The sequence below is a fragment of the Procambarus clarkii genome, chromosome 78 (assembly GCF_040958095.1).
Source record: "Procambarus clarkii isolate CNS0578487 chromosome 78, FALCON_Pclarkii_2.0, whole genome shotgun sequence".
Classification (NCBI taxonomy): domain Eukaryota; kingdom Metazoa; phylum Arthropoda; class Malacostraca; order Decapoda; family Cambaridae; genus Procambarus; species Procambarus clarkii.
This window is the reverse complement of record NC_091227.1, coordinates 22308787-22328184: the sequence shown is the minus strand read 5'-3', so window position 1 is coordinate 22328184 and position 19398 is coordinate 22308787. Positions and strand designations below refer to the sequence as shown.

The window sequence follows — 19398 nt, the reverse complement described above, 5'->3', positions numbered from 1 at the left end:
AAAGCTAATATTTTTAGTTTGACCATGGCAATGTTGATGTTATATCCTGAGAGAATTTTTAAGTTAACAGGTTGCTCCATCTTGCTAATACAGTATCTTACAGGTCTATGCCATCAATGGTTCCTAGCATAGATGTCAGTGCATGGTGATGCACCAGACATGTTCCCCATTATTTTATGAAGGCCCAGGAAAAAACAATGGCATTCAGGGGTTCTTTTTCTAATATGGTAAATGCTTGCCAGGTCTCGAGTGTCAAGTATAATCTTTTAAAGAGTTTTGAATATTACAGGGCACATCTAGTTTCCCGTAGATTGGTGCACTGGTCCCCATCACTTGAGGGGTGAGGGGGAGCTGTTAGGGTTAAGCAGGTGCACTTTAGGAATTGTTTAGATGATATACAGTACTGTATATGAAAAGTTATATAATTAAAATGGATATTGTTGAAAATTTGTTATACCATTTTAGGTGGGAAATTTTGATTATCAAAACCCCCCCTTTACTTCTAGAATCTAAAGTTGTTGAAGGCTTTTTATGAAATTTGAAACGAATGCACAACTTAGCAGGCTTTATAATACTAATGAGTATATTTGGAAAAATGGTTTTGTAGAATTTTTTGGAGAAAAAATAACCATTCATAATTTGTATTAAGAAACATAAATTGGATACTTTGCTTGTAAAGTATTGATTGCACATTTTTTTTTTTTTTCCTCTGTTCCCCCTCTGACTGCTTATGCCTCCAAAGTATAGAAAGTGGCTTGTATTTCCTCGAACTTTGCCTAAGACAGGGAAGATGTCTTGAAGGGGGCGGCAAAGGTCAAAGCGAAGGTTGAGAGGAATTTTTTTTTTTTTATATATAAAACTTTTCTAATGATTATACAGTAATATAAATCTGAAAATCTTTTGAGTTAATTAAATTCAGCCCCCTTAAGCCTTATTTGTCTATTGTAATACTACCTGAGCCACCAGTGACCAGACTGAACTTTGTTGACTTTGAACATAGCTTTATAGTACAAGGGTGTCAGGTAGTCGGAAATAATCAACTAGGAACAAGACCTTATTAAAAATTAAAAATTTTGCGAAGCAGTTTACCACTTGTGAGTACACACTGTATTTAGAAATTGTCTTTTTTAAAACTTCGATGTACAGTACTCTATTTTTCATGATAAAGTACTGTATATAGTAATTTTATAATGGGTATAAATATTATATATAGTACTGTACTGTATATATAAATTTAAATTACAGGAAATAAGATGTCCTTGTACAAAAAGAGGAATACTTTATTGCTGTTCTTAACTTAGACAAAAGAGAACATTTGCATTTTAGGCCACATGAAAAAGCTGCAGTTGTACCTTCAGCAAGTCTTAATGTTTAACAGCAACAATATGGTTATGTTATGCCATTGGACCCTTGATGCTAAACAGCAACAATTTACAAAATGTACATATTGGTTATATGAGGGTCAAGGAAAATTAAGCTACCTTGTCCAGAATCTAAGTAGACACCAAGAAACTTTGGTGGGAGCAGATTCAAAGTACAAAAAACTATGGATTTACTCCCGATTCTCGTCATATACGGTTCCATCTTCCTTGTCCTCATAATTTGTAGCCTGACCGAGATCCTATGACTGCATACAATGCACCTAGCGGATGACAGATAACATGTAGATTTTAATTGAATAATCTGCAAATGCTGCCGAGTAAAATGCAAGGAACAAAATTCAAATGAGTGTAGGTTATTAAAAAAATATAATAAAAAAAGTACTGTATAATGAATTGGAAGTTTTTTTTATTTGGCAGTGAAACATTTGGGTAAAATATACTGTAATTTGACAACTAAACTTGAATTATTTTGTACCTTTTATAAAAAATTACTTCATTATCTTGTGCTTATAAGTAAGAAAAATATACTTTGCCCAGCACTGCAGTAATTATTCCCTGTACTTCCAAAAGAATAAAAAATTTGTACCAAGATGAGAGAAGCTATGGGTGGACTATTGCAAGTTAAATTTAATGCCCTCAGTTTAATAATCCTTTTCCACAGCAACAAGTGGGGCAGGGTGAAAAAAAGCTTACAGGAAGATGTCGAGATATGTTACATAATCTAGCTTTCCACATCCCAGATAATGGGCAGATTTGCTCAGCATGACATAACTTGCAGGTGGGCACCACCAGTGTAAGGATAATTGGCCTGACTGCCAGCTCTGTAGTAGACGAAACTTTAGCATGTTGAGCAACCCACAATTTGTGTCGAGTCACAGGTTCAAATCTTATTATAAGCTATTAGCAGACAAATTAAGAATTACATTTTTTGTTTACCTATAATTTTGGTACAGTATAGAGGGTATATATGTAAAAGTACATCTTTATTCTGAAAGTATTAAAATTTTTGTACATAAATTTGAGTGAATAAATGCAAAAAGGATAAGTGTTCACACAACTGCAAGATGTATCGCTAAAATTATTTGTACGAGATCAAGTTCACTGTCGTGCAGAGGATATGAAGAAAAATAACTATTAGATTAGGTCACTAGATGTGCCAATAGACTGGGCAATTTTGTATTTCAAAATAAATAAAATATTCAGTACCGTTTGCAGACTATTCACATGTGATAACTACAAATGGTGCCCCCTCTCCCCCCCTCCCTTTCCTCAAACAAAAAATTATTGCCTGGTATTGTGCAGGGCTCATGTTGAGTGGGTAGGATCCTCTCCAAATAATAATTAAAAAAAAATACACACAAGGGATTCCTGTTAACCAGTAAATTTTATGCAAAATATCAAAAGCACTGTTCCTTATATATTATATATATGTATACAGTGTGTGTGTATATATATATATAATATTATATAATATACTGTGTATAAAAAAAATTGAGGTAGGACCTAATAATTCTCTCCAAAAATATGAAAGTGGAAATATAAAACTAAAAAATCAACCAACTCCAAATGAACAGGGAGGTCTAAGCCAGCCTTAACTGAGAACTCATACAATTGGAAATACCCCAAACCTTTCCAATGAAGCACCCATGACAAAAATATTCAGCCTAGGCACAAGCATTAGAAGTAAATGTCACATGTATTCAAGTTTCATATCCATATCATTAATAATCATATGGATGTTCCATAAAGAAGAAAACTTAATGATTAGCTCTTTAACAACTTCAATTTCATGACAAATGTATGCAGATATAAATGTTCAGCTATAAATGCCATGGCTTCAACCTTATGCCTACAACAGGAAGTACATAGAAAAGTTAAACAGTAAGCTGAAGAAGACATGAAGCATGAACAATGACTTAGGATAACTTGGACAACCCTGTTGATACCCACCAACTTTAGAGTTTGCTTGTTAAAACCCCTGAACCTAGGATCAAATTCTAATGGAAGGGGTATTTGTTTATTTTATATTATACGGATACTGGCAACATTCTCTGTAAGACCAAACTGGTGAACCATGTGGCTATCAGTGACAGTCGATTTGATCATTTGGTTGTCAATAATATTTATCATGTACACTATTAAAAATAATCACTGGGATTAACTCCCCTCCCCTGTAAACCATATGAATAAATAATTGTCACTGCCCAGTAGATCAAACTTTGCGGCAAGACATAATTTCATAAACAATTGAGACAACAAATATCACTATGTCCAATAAGCTTCATAGTAAACCTGGCACATATTCTGCTATACAGCCAAACTCAATAATTTTACTTAAAGGTCTCAATTTTAAAATCTGCCTTGCAAAAGTACAAGGGCCATGAGTTTGAACAACAACAACAGAAAATAAGTACAGAAGGTGAAAGCAGTTTGTGACCAAGGATCAGTTATACAGTTCTGCACTTGCTTTCAAACACGAGGAAACTAAAGGAAAAGTGAAAGGAAGATATGGTAATGTACAGTATAAAGAAATATGTAAATAGACATCTGAACTTTTGAATCAAAAACATTTCCAACTATAAAACAAAACTGAGACTTTCCAGTATACAACCATCATCATCAAGATTTTTTTCCAACCAGAAGGTTCAACAATTATCGGAATACAAATTGCACATTGTGTTGGTAATTATTTGGCATCTAACTTTTTATACATCTGGCTATTACTTCAAAATCTGCCATAGAAAGAGATTAACATGAACAAAAGGACGGTTTTAAATAATGAGTCAATCGCACAAAATGTTCAGTTAAAGCTGCTATTTAGCTAGTGTAAGAAAAAAAATGGCTCTGACTTCAACTGTCCAAAAAAGGAAATTGTACATCAGTTTACCAATCACTGATTTTATACTAGCCGTTAAAACAAGTTCTTCACAACCCCCCCCATTTATAGTGGGGGTGTTAGATTTCTTTTACCAGCAGTTGTTTTATATATATATATATAAAGGCTTATTCTAGAGATCTTATCTCTCTCCTGAAGCAAGGTCATAGGTCATCAGATGAAGAAAATCTACTAGTTAAAGTGTCAGTTACTTTTGATGCACTTTCCTCAGTGTGGTGGGCACTGTCTGTTTCATAGCCTGTTAGTGTGTGGTCACAATCTAGAGACGTATCTAAGCTGGCATTAAGGCTAGTCCAGTCTTCAACGTGTTCTTGAGTCTGGCCATTATCGGCTGTTGAGAGTAGACTATCTACATCCTCTGGTGATAGGTGTGGCGTTACTGTAGAATGAAATTCTTCATCTAATCTGGGATGATGACTAGAAGAAGCATTAGTTTGGTTACTGTGAAAAGATTCTTGACTTTCCTCTCTTGGTTCTATTTCATCAGTTTCCGATTCGGAGCCGAGAGATTTGGTTTCTTCAAATTCATCATCTGGATCATAGTACACTTCAGCTCCAGGAAAAATGTACTTATGACCACCAGTGTACAGGAACATATTATCTGAAAAATGCATAAGACTTAGAACTTATGAGAACCAAAGCATCAGTAACGCTATATGGTTTTTAAACACATGAAAATGATCAATAAAGTATCCTCAGGCTGGTATATCTCATTACAAACAAGATAATTTAATGTGTATGGAGGGTGTAGTAACAAATAAGTACAGTCTGATGTAAGTTATACAGGCTGTTGCAATAAGACTGGTGGTATGGGGTCTAGAGGAAAGTGGAACGTTTGGTATTCGATGGCAGTGGATTGGTATGTTGTGAAGGTGGCAATGACATGTGGGCCTATTAACGTGGTATGTTATAGCGATACATTTTGGTATGCAGTGATGGTATGTGCTTCCCTAGTCATGTCTATGGGAAGCAAGATATAGCTCTACAGTCCCACTTCTTAGCTACTGTATCTGAATACATTTATATCCACAAATCACTCCAGTACTGTCACTTGTTACCGAGTATGTATATGGTGGTTGTTTCCACCAGCACGACTTGAGCTTATATCACTTACCACTCTAGAATAAGAATACTGTATTGTATGTCTATACACATTTTTTGGCTTGTCTGTTTCCAACTTGCACCTGTGAAACTCATTTCATTAGTCTTTGCCAAGAAAATATGGCCTTTATTCACTTCATCCGGTCCCTTCAGTATCTTGTACATTACAATAATATTGCTTTAGTTGGCCTCTCTTTTAATGTCACTAGATTTAGTTCTCTTAGCCTTTTCTCATAGCTTCTCTCTCTTATCTCTGGTACATATCTCATGGCAGATTTATTTATTTTCTTATTTACCAGGTGTAGGTTCCATGCTGGAGTTGCATATTTTAGGACTAATCTAACATACAATGTGTTATAATATTTTACAGGATTCCTTACTTAAGCTCTTAAAAGCTGTCCACTTTATGCTAGACTAAGTTTACTGCTGATTTTATTGTTGACATGTTCTTCTGGAGTTAAGGTTTAACCACTTAACTGCACCAGCCGAGTATTCTCGGTCAGCGGGAAACTGCGCCAACCGAGAAAACTCTTTTTGATTTTTCCTTTACCCATTTTAAATGTGTGCGAGGTTGGCTGTGTAGGAAATGGACTCTTAGGACCTCCAGTGAGACATAGCCATCTTGGAAAAAATTCCCAGAATGCTCTAGAGCTGCTGGCTTGGTTAGTACTGAATGAGCAACCATGAGTGGCGCACGCGCCTCTGGCTCTTAAACACCTGTCCGACGCAATGTTGAAAGATAATGCTCTGTTGGTGAAATTCAAACCTTATTGTTTGAAGAACATAAGGGTCATAACACTGGTGAAGCTAGGCGCAATAAGGACCTAACACAAAGGTCGGATGCAAGTGATACAGCACCTATGAGGGCGATACAGCGAGTGTATCCAGTTATAGCTCTGAGTGTCACCTTTGCAATCCTATGCTATCTCCAATTTATTTAGATGATACATAGATGAATCGTTTTCTGCATTCAGTGATGATGCATCCGATACAAGTAACATAGATGAACAGTGTTAGCAGCTTCCATGGTGGCGTTTTCCATAGATATTTTCAAGAATACATGAATCTCTTCCTAACTGACAGACACTCTTTGAGGCAAGCTGAATCTCTTCCTATGTGGGACCATACAAAGTGATCTTTTCAAGACTACCTTACAAATTGATCTTTTCCTATAATCTTTTCAATACTATCTTATGCTTTACAAGCTTGGCTACATACAACCTACAAGTACTAAAGCCAAGGGTGTACGTGAGTGCGTTATTTGCAAGTACACAGAATGAAGAAACAGGAAGTACCTGGTGCAACGAAGGCGAAGTCGCGCTGTGCACCATGGACTACTTCATTGATTATTACTCACTTCTGAAGTACTGAGTGTGTAATACTGTGTAAATAGTGTGTGAAACTGTACATATTGTAATTTTAGTGAATTTTTAACAAGTAATATTGCGACAATAAACATTTATTGTGGTCACATTATTGACACATGTATCACAGTTTCATGGAACATTATGAACGTTCTACTGTATACATATTGTAAATTACACAATTATGCATCATATATGATAAAAAAAAAATTAAAACTGCATTGGAAATACATCGAACAAATAATTTAAAATATATTTGTGGCAACACAGTGCTTGAATGGCCCGCGTGACTGTGTCTGGGGGATTCATGCACGGGCGACCAGACCCTGATGACGTCACAGCGCCCCTTGTCAACGGCCCCACAGCCAAATTAAGTGAATTTGGTATTTATTTTTACATAGACATGTTCAGGGAAGAGAATTTATCATTTTATGAAGAAAAAATAATTTTTTGGGAACACTTTATTTCATGAGCACAAGGGGAATTTCACAATAAACTCTGCGCAGTACGGTGGTTAACTATCCACTCCCACTTTTTTTTTATTCTTACTATATAATATACTGTACTGTCCTTGTTTCCTATCACAAACATCATTTGTTTAATCCCCGTAAAAGTTAACCTTTAGAAGCCATTTGTCTAGCCTGTCTTGGTCCTTCGTTAGTGTCGTGCTATCTTGTTTCAGAACAGTAGTCATTCTAGTACCATACCCTGTGTAACCCCCACTTGCCACTTCTCTTCACCCTGATACTTCCTCTTCCTACAAATCTGTCAACTATTAGCTACTCTAATTTAGTCCAGTAACTCTTGCTTTTCAAACTTATGAATTACCATTTCATGGAAAACTTGGCAGTTTCAGTCCACCCTTCCTTCTTTCACCTACTGCATCTTGGTGACCTTGAAGAACTCAATGTACTCACAGAGTTGTGCTTGCGGTTGCGGGGGTTGAGCTCTGGCTCTTTGGTCCCGTCTCTCAACTGTCAATCAACTGATGTACTCCTGATTCCTGAGCCTACTGGGCTCTATCATATCTACATTTTAAACTGTGTATGGAGTCAGCCTCCACCACATCACTGCCTAATGCATTCCATCCGTTAACTATTCTGACACTCATTTAATTATTTCTAGAAATAATAGAAAACAGCCGGCAAAGTTGTTAACTTTTCTCTAAGAGTAAGCTACCATTTAGGGCAATGGTGCTCACGTGGTGTATGGGGCAGAGTACAGCACTGTATGAGTGGAATGCCTAGTACAAGACAAAACTTTCCTCATTTGACAATTAAATTGTGTGTTTTCTGCATCATCTGGAGAACTAGAGTTAAGGTGTTTGCAAAAGTTACATGTGGAAAATAAACTAAATCTTGTCGTTAAACTACAAAGAGTTCAGCCTCACCTGGTAATCTCGAGGCAACAGTCTCACGAATTTTGGGGGCCCAACAAGCCCTGAGTGCTTCAATATCACTTTCATCGCGAGGATGTGGCGCATTCTGAGGTGCAACTAATGAAGATCCAGGGTAAGAAATGGTGTCCTCCCCATCAGCATTACTAATGTTAACATTGATTGAAGGAAGGGGTCTTGGAGGCAATTCCTTTATTTCTGTCATAATTTCTTCTGTACAAAGATCTTTCCAATTATTTCCTAATCTGCAAGTTAAAAAAAGTAATCTTTTGAGCAAACATAGCTTCTAACCAAATAATCATTATCTTGGAATATGTACACTTTCCATTATTTATTAAAAAAAATATTGTCACATCAATTGATGAAGATCTAAGTAGACATTGTCTGTAAAGCAAGTTCATCATTGCAGGCAATGAGTCACAATAACGTGGCTGAAGAATGTTGACCAGACTACACACTAGAAGGTGAAGGGATGACGACGTTTCGGTCCGTCCTGGACCATTCTCAAGTCGATTGTGACTTGACCTGACCTGATAATGTCAAGTCATTCTCAAGTCTCAATCGACTTGAGAATGGTCCTGGACGGACTGAAACGTCGTCGTCCCTTCACCTTCTAGTGTGTTGTCTGGTTAACAAAGCTCATCATTATTACCCAGTATCTTATGGTTCAAGGATATCAGTATAATAATAAAAAAGTTAAATATATTCAAAATGTCACTTTTTTTTATTCACCATACATTCCACATTAAAGAACAGGGAAGCAAGTTCTACCATTACTTCCTTGTGGTGCTCCCTACTGTATCACACTAACAAAGGAGGTGTAATGTGAGGTGTACACAATTACATCAATTAAAAATATATTATTAGATTTTAGCCCCATTTAAACCAAGGAAATGTATGGAGCCTGCTCAGAAGTGTCACGGTCTGAGGGTTAAGCAACACGCCCTAGTGCCACAGTGCAATCGGTCACAAGCCTCATCCTGCTAAATAATATAATGTGACTCTCTCTCTCTCTGTCTCTCTGAGACATGTAATTTGAGAAATAGTAAATCAAATAATTAATATTAAAATCAAAGTTTCACACACAATACAATCACAATAGTGTGATGTATCTATAAGAAAATATTATGCTAAACTTTATGAAGTTCCTGGCCTTACCTATACTACTACATATACGTAGTAAGTACCTATACTACTCGGGTATAAGTAGCGAGTTCTCCACTATTGGGTGGGATTGAACATGCAAGTTCAATCCCACCCAATAACATTATTTTCCACAAAAGTTAAATTTTTTACAGTACAGAATATCTGTATAAGAATTATACAGTATAGATTTTAAAATTTATATTGCTAATATTAGCAAACAAAATAACACAGACCTGTGACAGAGGTCATTTATTATCACATCACAGTCTCCAAGAAGTTCAACATCAAACGTTAGATGTCGAAGGGGTTCACGATTAATCAATATTTGAGGCACATGTGAAGGAACTGAACCTGGAAGTAAATAACAAAAATTAAAAAAATAGAGATATTAGAAACAAAACCAAAGTATTTTGTATGAAAAAATACTTTTTTTAAATAATCATCTATTTGTTGTCTAGTAAAAATAATGCTCTTTATGAAACATCTCATATAGAGAACTTTATACAAAATTGATCAAGTGTTATACATGTTAAAAGTAGCGTCACAACTTACTGGGGATCAGAGCCACAGGGCGAACTTTTAGAGAGGATCCTATGACAATTAGCAAATCACACTCATCTTTGTCTTCTGCCATTCTGTCATGGAATTCATCGGGTAAACCTTCACCAAAGAACACTATATCTGGTTTCATAATTGGCTTTGGTGGTAAAGGTGGGGTATCTGTAATGTCAATTGGAGACTTTTAGACTTTCCCATGATAATTTGAATACAAAATGGCAATACATGTATAATATTCAGTATTAAAGTTCAACAATAAAACATTTTGGCTAAGCCACCCATGTTAGACATATATATGAATGAGATATGATAAGTTGGAGCTGCTTCGTATGGCCCAATAGACCTTTTGCAGTCCCATTATGTTATAATGGAATTTTAACATAATTCAAAATAAAAACCAACCACAGAATTTTGTGTTAACTACAGTCAGTAGCTTTTCAAAGACACCATCTAATTTTAAATTAGAAGAGCCCATTTAGGAAAATCATTTAACTAATTTGGAGAATATCATTAAGATATCATTCACACAAACTTCTTTTTTCCATACTCTGTGGATGAAGTTGACTGATTACATGATGGATATCTACTTTCTCCCATGCCTAAGATTCTGAGCATGTGTGATTGTGTTGCTGTTTTTCCCTTCTCAGAGCAGTGCTTGATTATCACTAGCTGCATCATCAGAGTAATGATGGATAGTCTCTTCCTCATTTTATCAGCCATTATTAATAATATTTTCTTGATTAAAATATGAAATAGTTCAGAGAAGCACAGTGGGTCTACACTGGGCACAATAACACAGCTGACTGGGGGAGCGTGGGTCAGCCACATGGCACCCTCAGTCATAGAGGATTTTGCAGTACAAATCTTTAACAACAACAAATGACAAAGAGCACGTTTGCATAGCAGATTAAGATGCAAAGTGGGAACTTTGTAAGCTATTCATTAGATCAGGTGATTGCTAAATTGGTGTTTTTTAAGATGAAAACCATCTGTATTTGCCATTTTTTATTATTTGAAAAACTTATCATTTTTGCACACATGGAATTCAATTTCTTTCTTTATTATGCACCCCATACCCATCCCGTGGGCGGCGGTGTAAAGGATTACAGAGGCACATAATCGGTTCAGGAACTGAACCCTCTAGTTCGTTTAGCTAAGCAAATAACAATGTTTGACGCTAGTTACAAAATTGGAAATGTGCAATTGAACACATTTTCATACCACAAGCCCTTGGAAAAAGCAAATTTTAATATTTCTTTAATTGATGTTTAAAAGTTTAACATGTTTTTATATTAATACAAATTGAATGTGTTTACAATGCACTCCAACAAAACAGTTTGTTCAGAAGCACATCCATTTACACAGGGGTTCTTGATTGCCACAGTAAAAATGTACTGAAAAAGAATTCTGTTAATGAGAATTCCCAGAATTCCCAGACAATTCCCCAGAATTCCCATTAAATACAATTTAACATACCTGGTGGCCTGTTGGACATGAAGTGTAAGCTAGGTGGTGTATTCTGCTGTGTGATTGACCCCTCATCTTGTGATCTGTTTTGAAGTTCCTCATCCGTTATTCTCTCATCGTTACCTCTCTCATTTCCTACACACTGCGTACACTGGGGAATTCGCTGAGAAAAGATGTCTTCTTTTATGGCTTGTGCATCAACCTTATGACCACATCTTTGACAAGTTGCAGTAGCAAATGAACCTGTTAACCCAAGAAGAGAAATTTCATTTAGAATATTTGTTTAATATAAGATTATCAACAAAAATACAAATTTACTAGAATATCTTCATACGCCTGGTGTGTGATGTGATGGGGAGGGGGGGCTGACTAAGTTACAGCCAGAGTCAATGCCTGCATCAGAGAGGCTCTAGGATATTTGAAATTCATAAGTATTGTAGAACAGGTTGAGGACCGTGAATGGTGTCCCAAGAAACATAAAAGTGTAGCGTATTTGAAAAATAGGCGAGATAAAACGAATGAGAAGGGGCCAGGGAAATTTAAATAATTGGATGAGAAAAAGTTGCCATAGTGATAACAGTGCAGGCAACTAAATTCAAGATGGCCACTGGCAAGAAAAAAAACAATAGTACTAGATTTTGGTGGATTCAATGAGGAAAGTATTAATACAGTATAAGCAGTCTACACAACATACTGGCAAAATTAGACATTATTGTGAACTATCAAATAGAAATAATCAGTAAATTTAGAGAGAGAAAGTAAAGACCACTTGAGTAGCAAAGTATTAGATCTTGAAGGGCTAGTAAAAGTAAGTAAGTAATTATCAAAAGAAGGCACCAAACCGGGAAGGCTATGTAGGGCTAGTAAAAGACTTATGCAAGGAAAAAGAATCAATGGGAAGCTAAATGCAAAGCTATTGAAGAGGAAAATTAAGGCTTGAATGTGCTATTTTCCACATTAGTACTTTTGCCTTCTGACTGTACTCCGACAATAAACGTTCTGATGATGCTAAAACATGTCCTCTATTTGCTAATCATTTGTATAATCATCGGCATCTTGCATAATATATTATACTGTTTATACACTTAATTTTGCATCTGTTCTCTAAAAGGCTCATTTGCAAACATTTTGACACCAAAGTTATAGTTATAACCCAACAAATAACTTAGAAAATATAAAATTGTAAAAAAAAGTCAAGCCCTGAGTAGCCTGTGAGCGGCCCAAAGAGCCCAGAACATTTACAGTCGGGAACAAATGGAGAGGCCAGACTGCCAAAGTGTTAAAAAAATTTGGCAATTGACATTGACGAAATCTGTGAAAGATAGGCTTCGTGTACTGGCTAAATATTTGCACAATATATAAGTGAAATCTTTTTCTTAAAGTACATTTTTTATGTGGGTTTATCTCTTACTCTGACAAGAGAATTCTTCAAGCATTAGATAAGTGACCAGTTTTCCATGATTGGAAAATTAATATATAAATAATAATTTATATTATAGTACAATACAGTACCTGTATTTACTTACCGTGACACTGAATGACATTTTTTATTCCTGCCACTTGTTCTAAAGTGTCGATGTTCTGTGTGTAATTCCGCAGTAATTTATTGTGTTGTTCTATTAGGCGAATAAATCTGAAATTTATACATACAGAATTAGAGAAATTAAAGGTAAGTACAATTTGAACAATTAACTATTCAATGAAGTAACCAATGTACATTTGAACTTCCTCTAAACATATTAGTTTTGAATTCACCTTAAAAGAATCAATCCTCAATTTCTAACTAATATTGAAAATTTAAAAATGATCACCATGACACTTTCAGGCCTCACTCACTCCTTTTAGTTTTGAGAAATATAACACAATTTAAAAAAAATTATTTCTGGGTAGTGTTATTTTCTGATCGTTTATGCCTCCAGAACATAGAAAATTACCACTATTCCCCTCAAACATTACTTTGCTGTTTGCTTAACAGATCTTGGGGAAGACGCCTTTAAGGTGCAAGTACTTGAAGGCTGCTAACTCCTTATCTAGAGCTGTGATACATTGTTCCATAAGTTAACAGTCTTCAAGTATCTTCAAAATGTCTTCCCTAAGCTGTTTTAGACAAAGGTCAAAGCATAGTTTGAGGAGGCATAATAGCCATTTTTATGCACAGTACTTTTCAGGCATGTGCAATCAGAAAATAACTTATTACCCAGGAACAATTTTTTGTTCAAGTCTATTATACAGCGGTAATTCTGCAAAATACTTCCCAAAAAGCTCCATGTGATTAGTGGCCATGTACAAAATATTTAAATACTGCACTGTTCTTTGAATGAATAAAATGTAGCTTATTCTGACAACTTTTTTTTACTAAAAATAATTGATTTTTATTTTTAATTCAAACTACTGACATTTAGGTGCAGTACTGTACTGCCTATTTGTAACAAGTTTGTAAGTTTTTGTAGGTTTTAAGTTTGTTACATATTTATATAAACAATTATAAATTCATTAAAAGAACACAAAAAAATACTTCATGCAAGGCATAGCCATTTCTCCAAAAGTAATAACAAAAGTTGTAGGGCAAACTTTGAAACTTTGAATATAAACTTTTTTCAAAAGGACTAATAAAGTAAAGTGAGTTGAAGATTATTCTGCATACTTGAGCCCAAATCTTGCACAGGATCAATAATGTCAAAAATACTTATAATCATAGACCTTTTCTCTAGAAAAGGGGGTAAAATTCTACTTATTTAGTCACCTATAACATTTTCAGAGGAGCACTTTTGCAAATTTCCTGGTTTCATGTCACTATTCACTCTTAAATTTTCATCCTGAATTATTTCTGCTTTGGGGATAGACACTCATTGAGAATTTAATTTGTTATATAACTACTGTACTAGAAAGAACTGATTAACATGTGTGTTATTTAGAAAATGATCCAAGCATTTCAACTTGTGTTCCAGCAGGAATGTATGAGATGAATAGGTAAAAAAAAGTTGCCTCCTGAGTTGCAGTTAGTAATAACCTAAATATATCAAAACAGTTGATGATGCAGTGTGCAAAATAACAATTACCTATGACAAAGAGAAGGAGTGAACTGTCCTGGGTAGATTTCCCGAGCAAATTTGAAGAAAGGGCGAGGGTCTCTCTGGAAGTAGTGAATATCAAACATTGCCTGTGGATCCGGTAAATCAGGAAAGTCGACAGCAAGGCGGGCATAAATTCCATCTCTACTCCTGAAATCTGGAATACCACACGAGACTGAAACCTGCAAGACAAGATTTTAACAAGATTAGAGGTTTTATATAACAATTTATTAGACTTTCAGATTTTAAACACAGAATCTATTCGTCTCAGATACTGAAACAAATTTACACGCAATATGCAGCTTCATGCATTACAAATTTAATTTATTCTATTCATGTAAAAATGGTGTACTATATCAATCAACCAATCTTACCATGGAAAATTGTCAATAAAGTTTCAATGAATTTATCCAAAAAAACTATTAGTGAAATACATTTTTGCAAACCCTCTAATTACAGTGATAATAATATATAAATCAAATACTAACCCCTGCACCAGTCAAGACAATAATCTTCCGACAAGACTTCATTAATCGCACAACATCTTCAATAGTATTGATATGACGTAATTTTTCTCTTCGTGGGGGTTCCGACAGCATGCTGACAATAAGGCGCCATAGTGTTACATCAGCAACTCCCTCAGGAATTTCAGCCGTAGTTCCAAGGACGTGAGTTAAGATGGTGCGTGGGTTAACGCCACGCATCATCTGCTGTTGTACCCAAGACATAGGACCTAAAATACATAATGTACAAGTATTTAATAGCAAGATGAAGATTTTATAAAGCATCAGTTTCTTTAAAAACAAAGACATATTCTATAAAATCTCTAAGTAAATAATATAGCTTTAAATAACTTCTGCTCAACCGTCACTGGAAAATGTTGTCTGAAAAAACTATAATACCTAATAACAAAATTATTCAATACATTAATTTACACTAATTTGTATTAAATCCCCTAACTACTAATCATATTTTTATTCCTTAACAGTTTTGCTGCTCGGTGCAAAAAATTTGTAGCAGCTCATATTATCAATCACATCCTCCATTAAATTTAAGGTGTGTGTGTCCCACTGCCTTTTCTCTCTCCTGGAGTAATTAATTTATTGTAATTCCAACAATAAAGAAAATACCCACATTTTCTTTGCAATCTATAATATATAAATTCCTAGGAAATTATGCAGACAGTTCAATACAAATAGCAAGACTAGATAAAATGATTATCTCTAACTTACCAGCACAAGGTTTCCAGTCCTTTCCAGAAAAATTTGAAAAGTCAGACAATCCACTGAGATTAGACGTGGTTGATGCAACAGACTGTCTGTCATCATCATCATCATCGTCATCATCATCATCATCGTCGTCGTCATCATCCTCCTGACCTGCAGCCGTTCCACTGGGCCAATTTTCGGAACAGTCATTGATAGAACTGTCGTTGGTATTATCATTGCTTAAATGATTTTCAATTCTACCAATATTTTCACCTTGACTGGAACTTGTTCTGCTGCGGAAAATGGTATTCCATTAAATGTTTTAAAAAGGAAAACTCTTTCGACAATAAAATGAATCTTGAATCTTACTATTGTATACACTACTATATGCAGTATACATGTGTATACAGTATATATAAGTAGAAAAAGACAAGTATCAAATTGTTGTTCAAAGAATTTACCACGGAATGTGTTTTCATGCTCGACTGGGTTTTAATGACAAATACTTACGGAGTTGTTATGTCGTCTTCCAAGCTCTGAGGTGGTGTCAGCTCATTGAATCCAGAATCTGAAGTGATGGTGAACTCTGTACCATTACTGTAGCTCCCTGAAGATTAAAATATTACTACAGTACACTTAAATATAAATTATGAAAAGTTAATTAGTATACAACACCGTTAATAAAGATATTCCATTACCATTTACCTTTATTAAACCCTGCAGTTCAAGTCATATACATCTTGTACCGAAATTGCTGCCGTATTTATAAATATCTAAAAACTAAGCCCAAAGTACATGACAACTAGGTAGGTGTTGATATATATTGAGAAATCAATGGCAGAATTGGTATATTGATTAAATATCAAACAAAAACTGAATATAATTACGAGTTAATAATGCTAATAATAATAATAATAATAATAATAATAATAGAGATGATGGTTCAAATTATAATGAGACTGAAGAAACAAGCCCCAGTGATAGTGATTTTAGCATCATGTAGCTAGTTTTTTTGACACACTGTACTCTCAGTCATATAGTCTAGGGCAGCTCCACAAATGCACATGAACCTAAACGTGTTACAGTAATTAAAAAAAATAATAATAATCAATTCCCATTCATAACACCAGTATGCTCACTACTCCATTAGCCTCCTCTTGATTACAAATATCAATGCTATATTAAAGAGTACTTTATTCTTATTCTTTATTAATGGTTAGCAATTAACTTACAAATAAGCAAGTTAATGGATGCTACACATGAAAATATAACATTTTGGTCAACAACTAAATGATATCCTCAGTTGTTAAGGACAGCACTCATCATATGGAGTTTCAGATAACTATTCAAGGTACAAATGCAATATTTATTCAAGGTATAAATACAATACAAATACAAAACTGTAGCACAAATCTACAGTACCGATGTAGCTCAAGTGTTTAGGCTAATATGAATACCTTTTCAGTGACTGAATAATTAAATAAGTAAACCTTTATGTGACAGATTTTGGGATAAAATACCCTTACATTATGTATTGAATGTAAAGTTGTCAACTAACCACCACTAAAGGATTGTTTATGCATTTTCTGTATTGTATACATATATTGTTTATGTATTCCTAAAACAAAAAAAATTAATATACATGCAGCATAATTTATTTTAACTTAACTCTGCAAAAACAATTGTATTCAGAGTAAACAATGTTTTACATCATAAAATCTTATATGCGATAAAAAAAAGTTTGCAAAATTACGTTGATGCGTGATATTAGTCAGTGTCAGCTGATATTAAGGTTGGAAGTGTTCCTTAAAGTTCCCGCTGGCGGGTTAGTGTCAGCTGATGTTAAGGTTGGAAGTGTTCCTTAAAGTTCCCGCTGGCGGGTTAGTGTCAGCTGATGTTAAGGTTGGAAGTGTTCCTTAAAGTTCCCGCTGAAGGGTTAGTGTCAGCTGATGTTAAGGTTGGAAGTGTTCCTTAAAGTTCCCGCTGACGGGTTAGTGTCAGCTGATATTAAGGTTAGAAGTGTTCCTTAAAGTTCCCGCTGACGGGTTAGTGTCAGCTGATGTTAAGGTTGGAAGTGTTCCTTAAAGTTCCCGCTGACGGGTTAGTGTCAGCTGATATTAAGGTTGGAAGTGTTCCTTAAAGTTCCCGCTGAAGAGTTAGTGTCAGCTGATGTTAAGGTTGGAAGTGTTCCTTAAAGTTCCCGCTGACGGGTTAGTGTCAGCTGATATTAAGGTTAGAAGTGTTCCTTAAAGTTCCCGCTGACGGGTTAGTGTCAGCTGATATTAAGGTTAGAAGTGTTCCTTAAAGTTCCCGCTGGCGGGTTATAAGAGAAGTGAAGGTAGGGGTGACGGGGGGTTGGATCCCCCCGGGGCGGCGCGCGCACCCTCCCGGACCCTCCTCCACCGACCGCCGCGATGCTCACTTGTTCCTTTGTTCAACACCAACCTCTTAGAGTGGGCGTATCGATCACACTCACACATCTAGCCTTTAATTACGTATAGGCCGTGGCCACACCATATACAAAAATAAAGCACTGTTAAATAAACATGACGGGAGAGCTCCACGGGCCAAGAATTCCTCCCCAAGCCTTAAAAATAGGGATATATTAGTGCGCGCGCATCCGCCATCTTGGGTTCATCGACTGGTTAGCCCCCGCCAAAATTCTACCCACTATTAAAGCCAAATTAAAATATAACGCCATCATTTTTACAGACCTGTAAGTAGCTCCGAGGTTCCGGCAAAACAATGGAAGTCGCTATCATATTGTTGGGACGAAGTATCGTCTGGGAAGTCCAGTCTAGGTCGTTTAGCAGGCACAGCGGACTCCATCCCGTATGCTCGATCCGCCATTGTCGTGCCTCTCGCGTGACGTCATGCGACGTTGCCAAGCGTGGCGGTGTTGGGAGTAGCGAAGGTCAGCTCCGAGGTTATGGTGGAGGAGGAGACGGAAGAGCTCCAGTACCCGGCCATAACCCTGCCCACCAACACATGCTCCTCCACACTCTTGTCTTGTCACAGCACTATACCACATCTCAGTCTTCACACGATACCTTTAGCAATTAGCATAAACATGTATATGTATCGGATTATATGTGATTTTTTTTTAAATAAATGCATTGCTGATAGTAATCCTTTTTGACAGGTGATATATATATACTGTCAGGTCTTCTATGCTGACAGTAATATATACTGACAGGTCTTGTATGCTGACAGGTGTTGCATACTGACAGATCTTGTATGCTGACAGTAATACATACTGACAGGTCTTGTATGTTGACAGTAATATATACTGACAGGTGTTGTGTGCTGACAGTAATATATACTGACAGGTGTTGGATACTGACAGTGATTCATACTAATACACGATACATACTGACAAATGATACCGACTGATACATAATGCTTACCGACACAAATGATATATAGTGACAAGTGTCACATTCCGCCACGAGATACATACTGATACACGTGATACATACTGATACACGTGATATATATCGTCTCGCGTTAAATATACTGACACGATACACACAAGACACTGACACGTGCTTGGGTCGACCTGATCTCCCAACATTTAATAATAATATTGTTAAATTTCAATGGTGCAGTCTTTTCTGGGATAGGCTCTCGCATCCCCAGGTAACCCCCATCTAATATATATACTTTTATATTATAATAAATTACATTTGGAAAATATTAAGAGGGGCTGGGCTCAAATCTGCACACAGAAATAACACCACATGAGACCAGAAAGCACGGCAGGATGTGCAGAATAACCCCGTTGAAAAGCAGAGGTGCAATAGGTAGGA

At 35.9% G+C, this 19398-nt stretch overlaps 1 protein-coding gene across 2 annotated transcripts; it reads right to left on the bottom strand.

Annotated features, from left to right (window-relative positions):
- Window positions 1–1259: 1259 nt before the first annotated feature.
- Sirt1 (Sirtuin 1) lies at window positions 1260–18465 on the bottom strand. Of its 2 annotated transcripts, none has more exons than XM_045727304.2 (11): window positions 18304–18465; window positions 16100–16196; window positions 15614–15882; window positions 14870–15114; window positions 14370–14563; window positions 12837–12943; window positions 11320–11553; window positions 9838–10005; window positions 9519–9636; window positions 8134–8384; window positions 1260–4879 (listed from the first exon to the last, which is right to left on the bottom strand). In XM_045727304.2, the coding sequence occupies exons 1-11, from the start codon at window positions 18437–18439 to the stop codon at window positions 4422–4424; spliced, it is 2277 nt and encodes a 758-aa protein (XP_045583260.1). In that variant the 5' UTR covers window positions 18440–18465; the 3' UTR covers window positions 1260–4421. The 2 variants fall into 2 exon arrangements, with proteins under 2 accessions (XP_045583260.1, XP_045583261.1); XM_045727305.2 differs by having other exon boundaries at window positions 4275–4879; window positions 15614–15879.
- Between the last annotated feature and the right edge of the window lie 933 nt (window positions 18466–19398).

What these genes read in the sequence shown, in the direction of transcription:
- Sirt1 (XM_045727304.2), bottom strand. Translation starts at nt 18,439, where the DNA reads ATGGCGGATCGAGCATACGGGATGGAGTCCGCTGTGCCTGCTAAACGA. An exon ending in GAAGACGACATAACAACTCC is followed by an intron (nt 15,883 to 16,099) that starts GTAAGTATTTGT and finishes CATTTTCCGCAG; the next exon opens with CAGAACAAGTTCCAGTCAAG. An exon ending in ATAAATGACCTCTGTCACAG is followed by an intron (nt 8,385 to 9,518) that starts GTCTGTGTTATT and finishes TTTAACTTGCAG; the next exon opens with ATTAGGAAATAATTGGAAAG.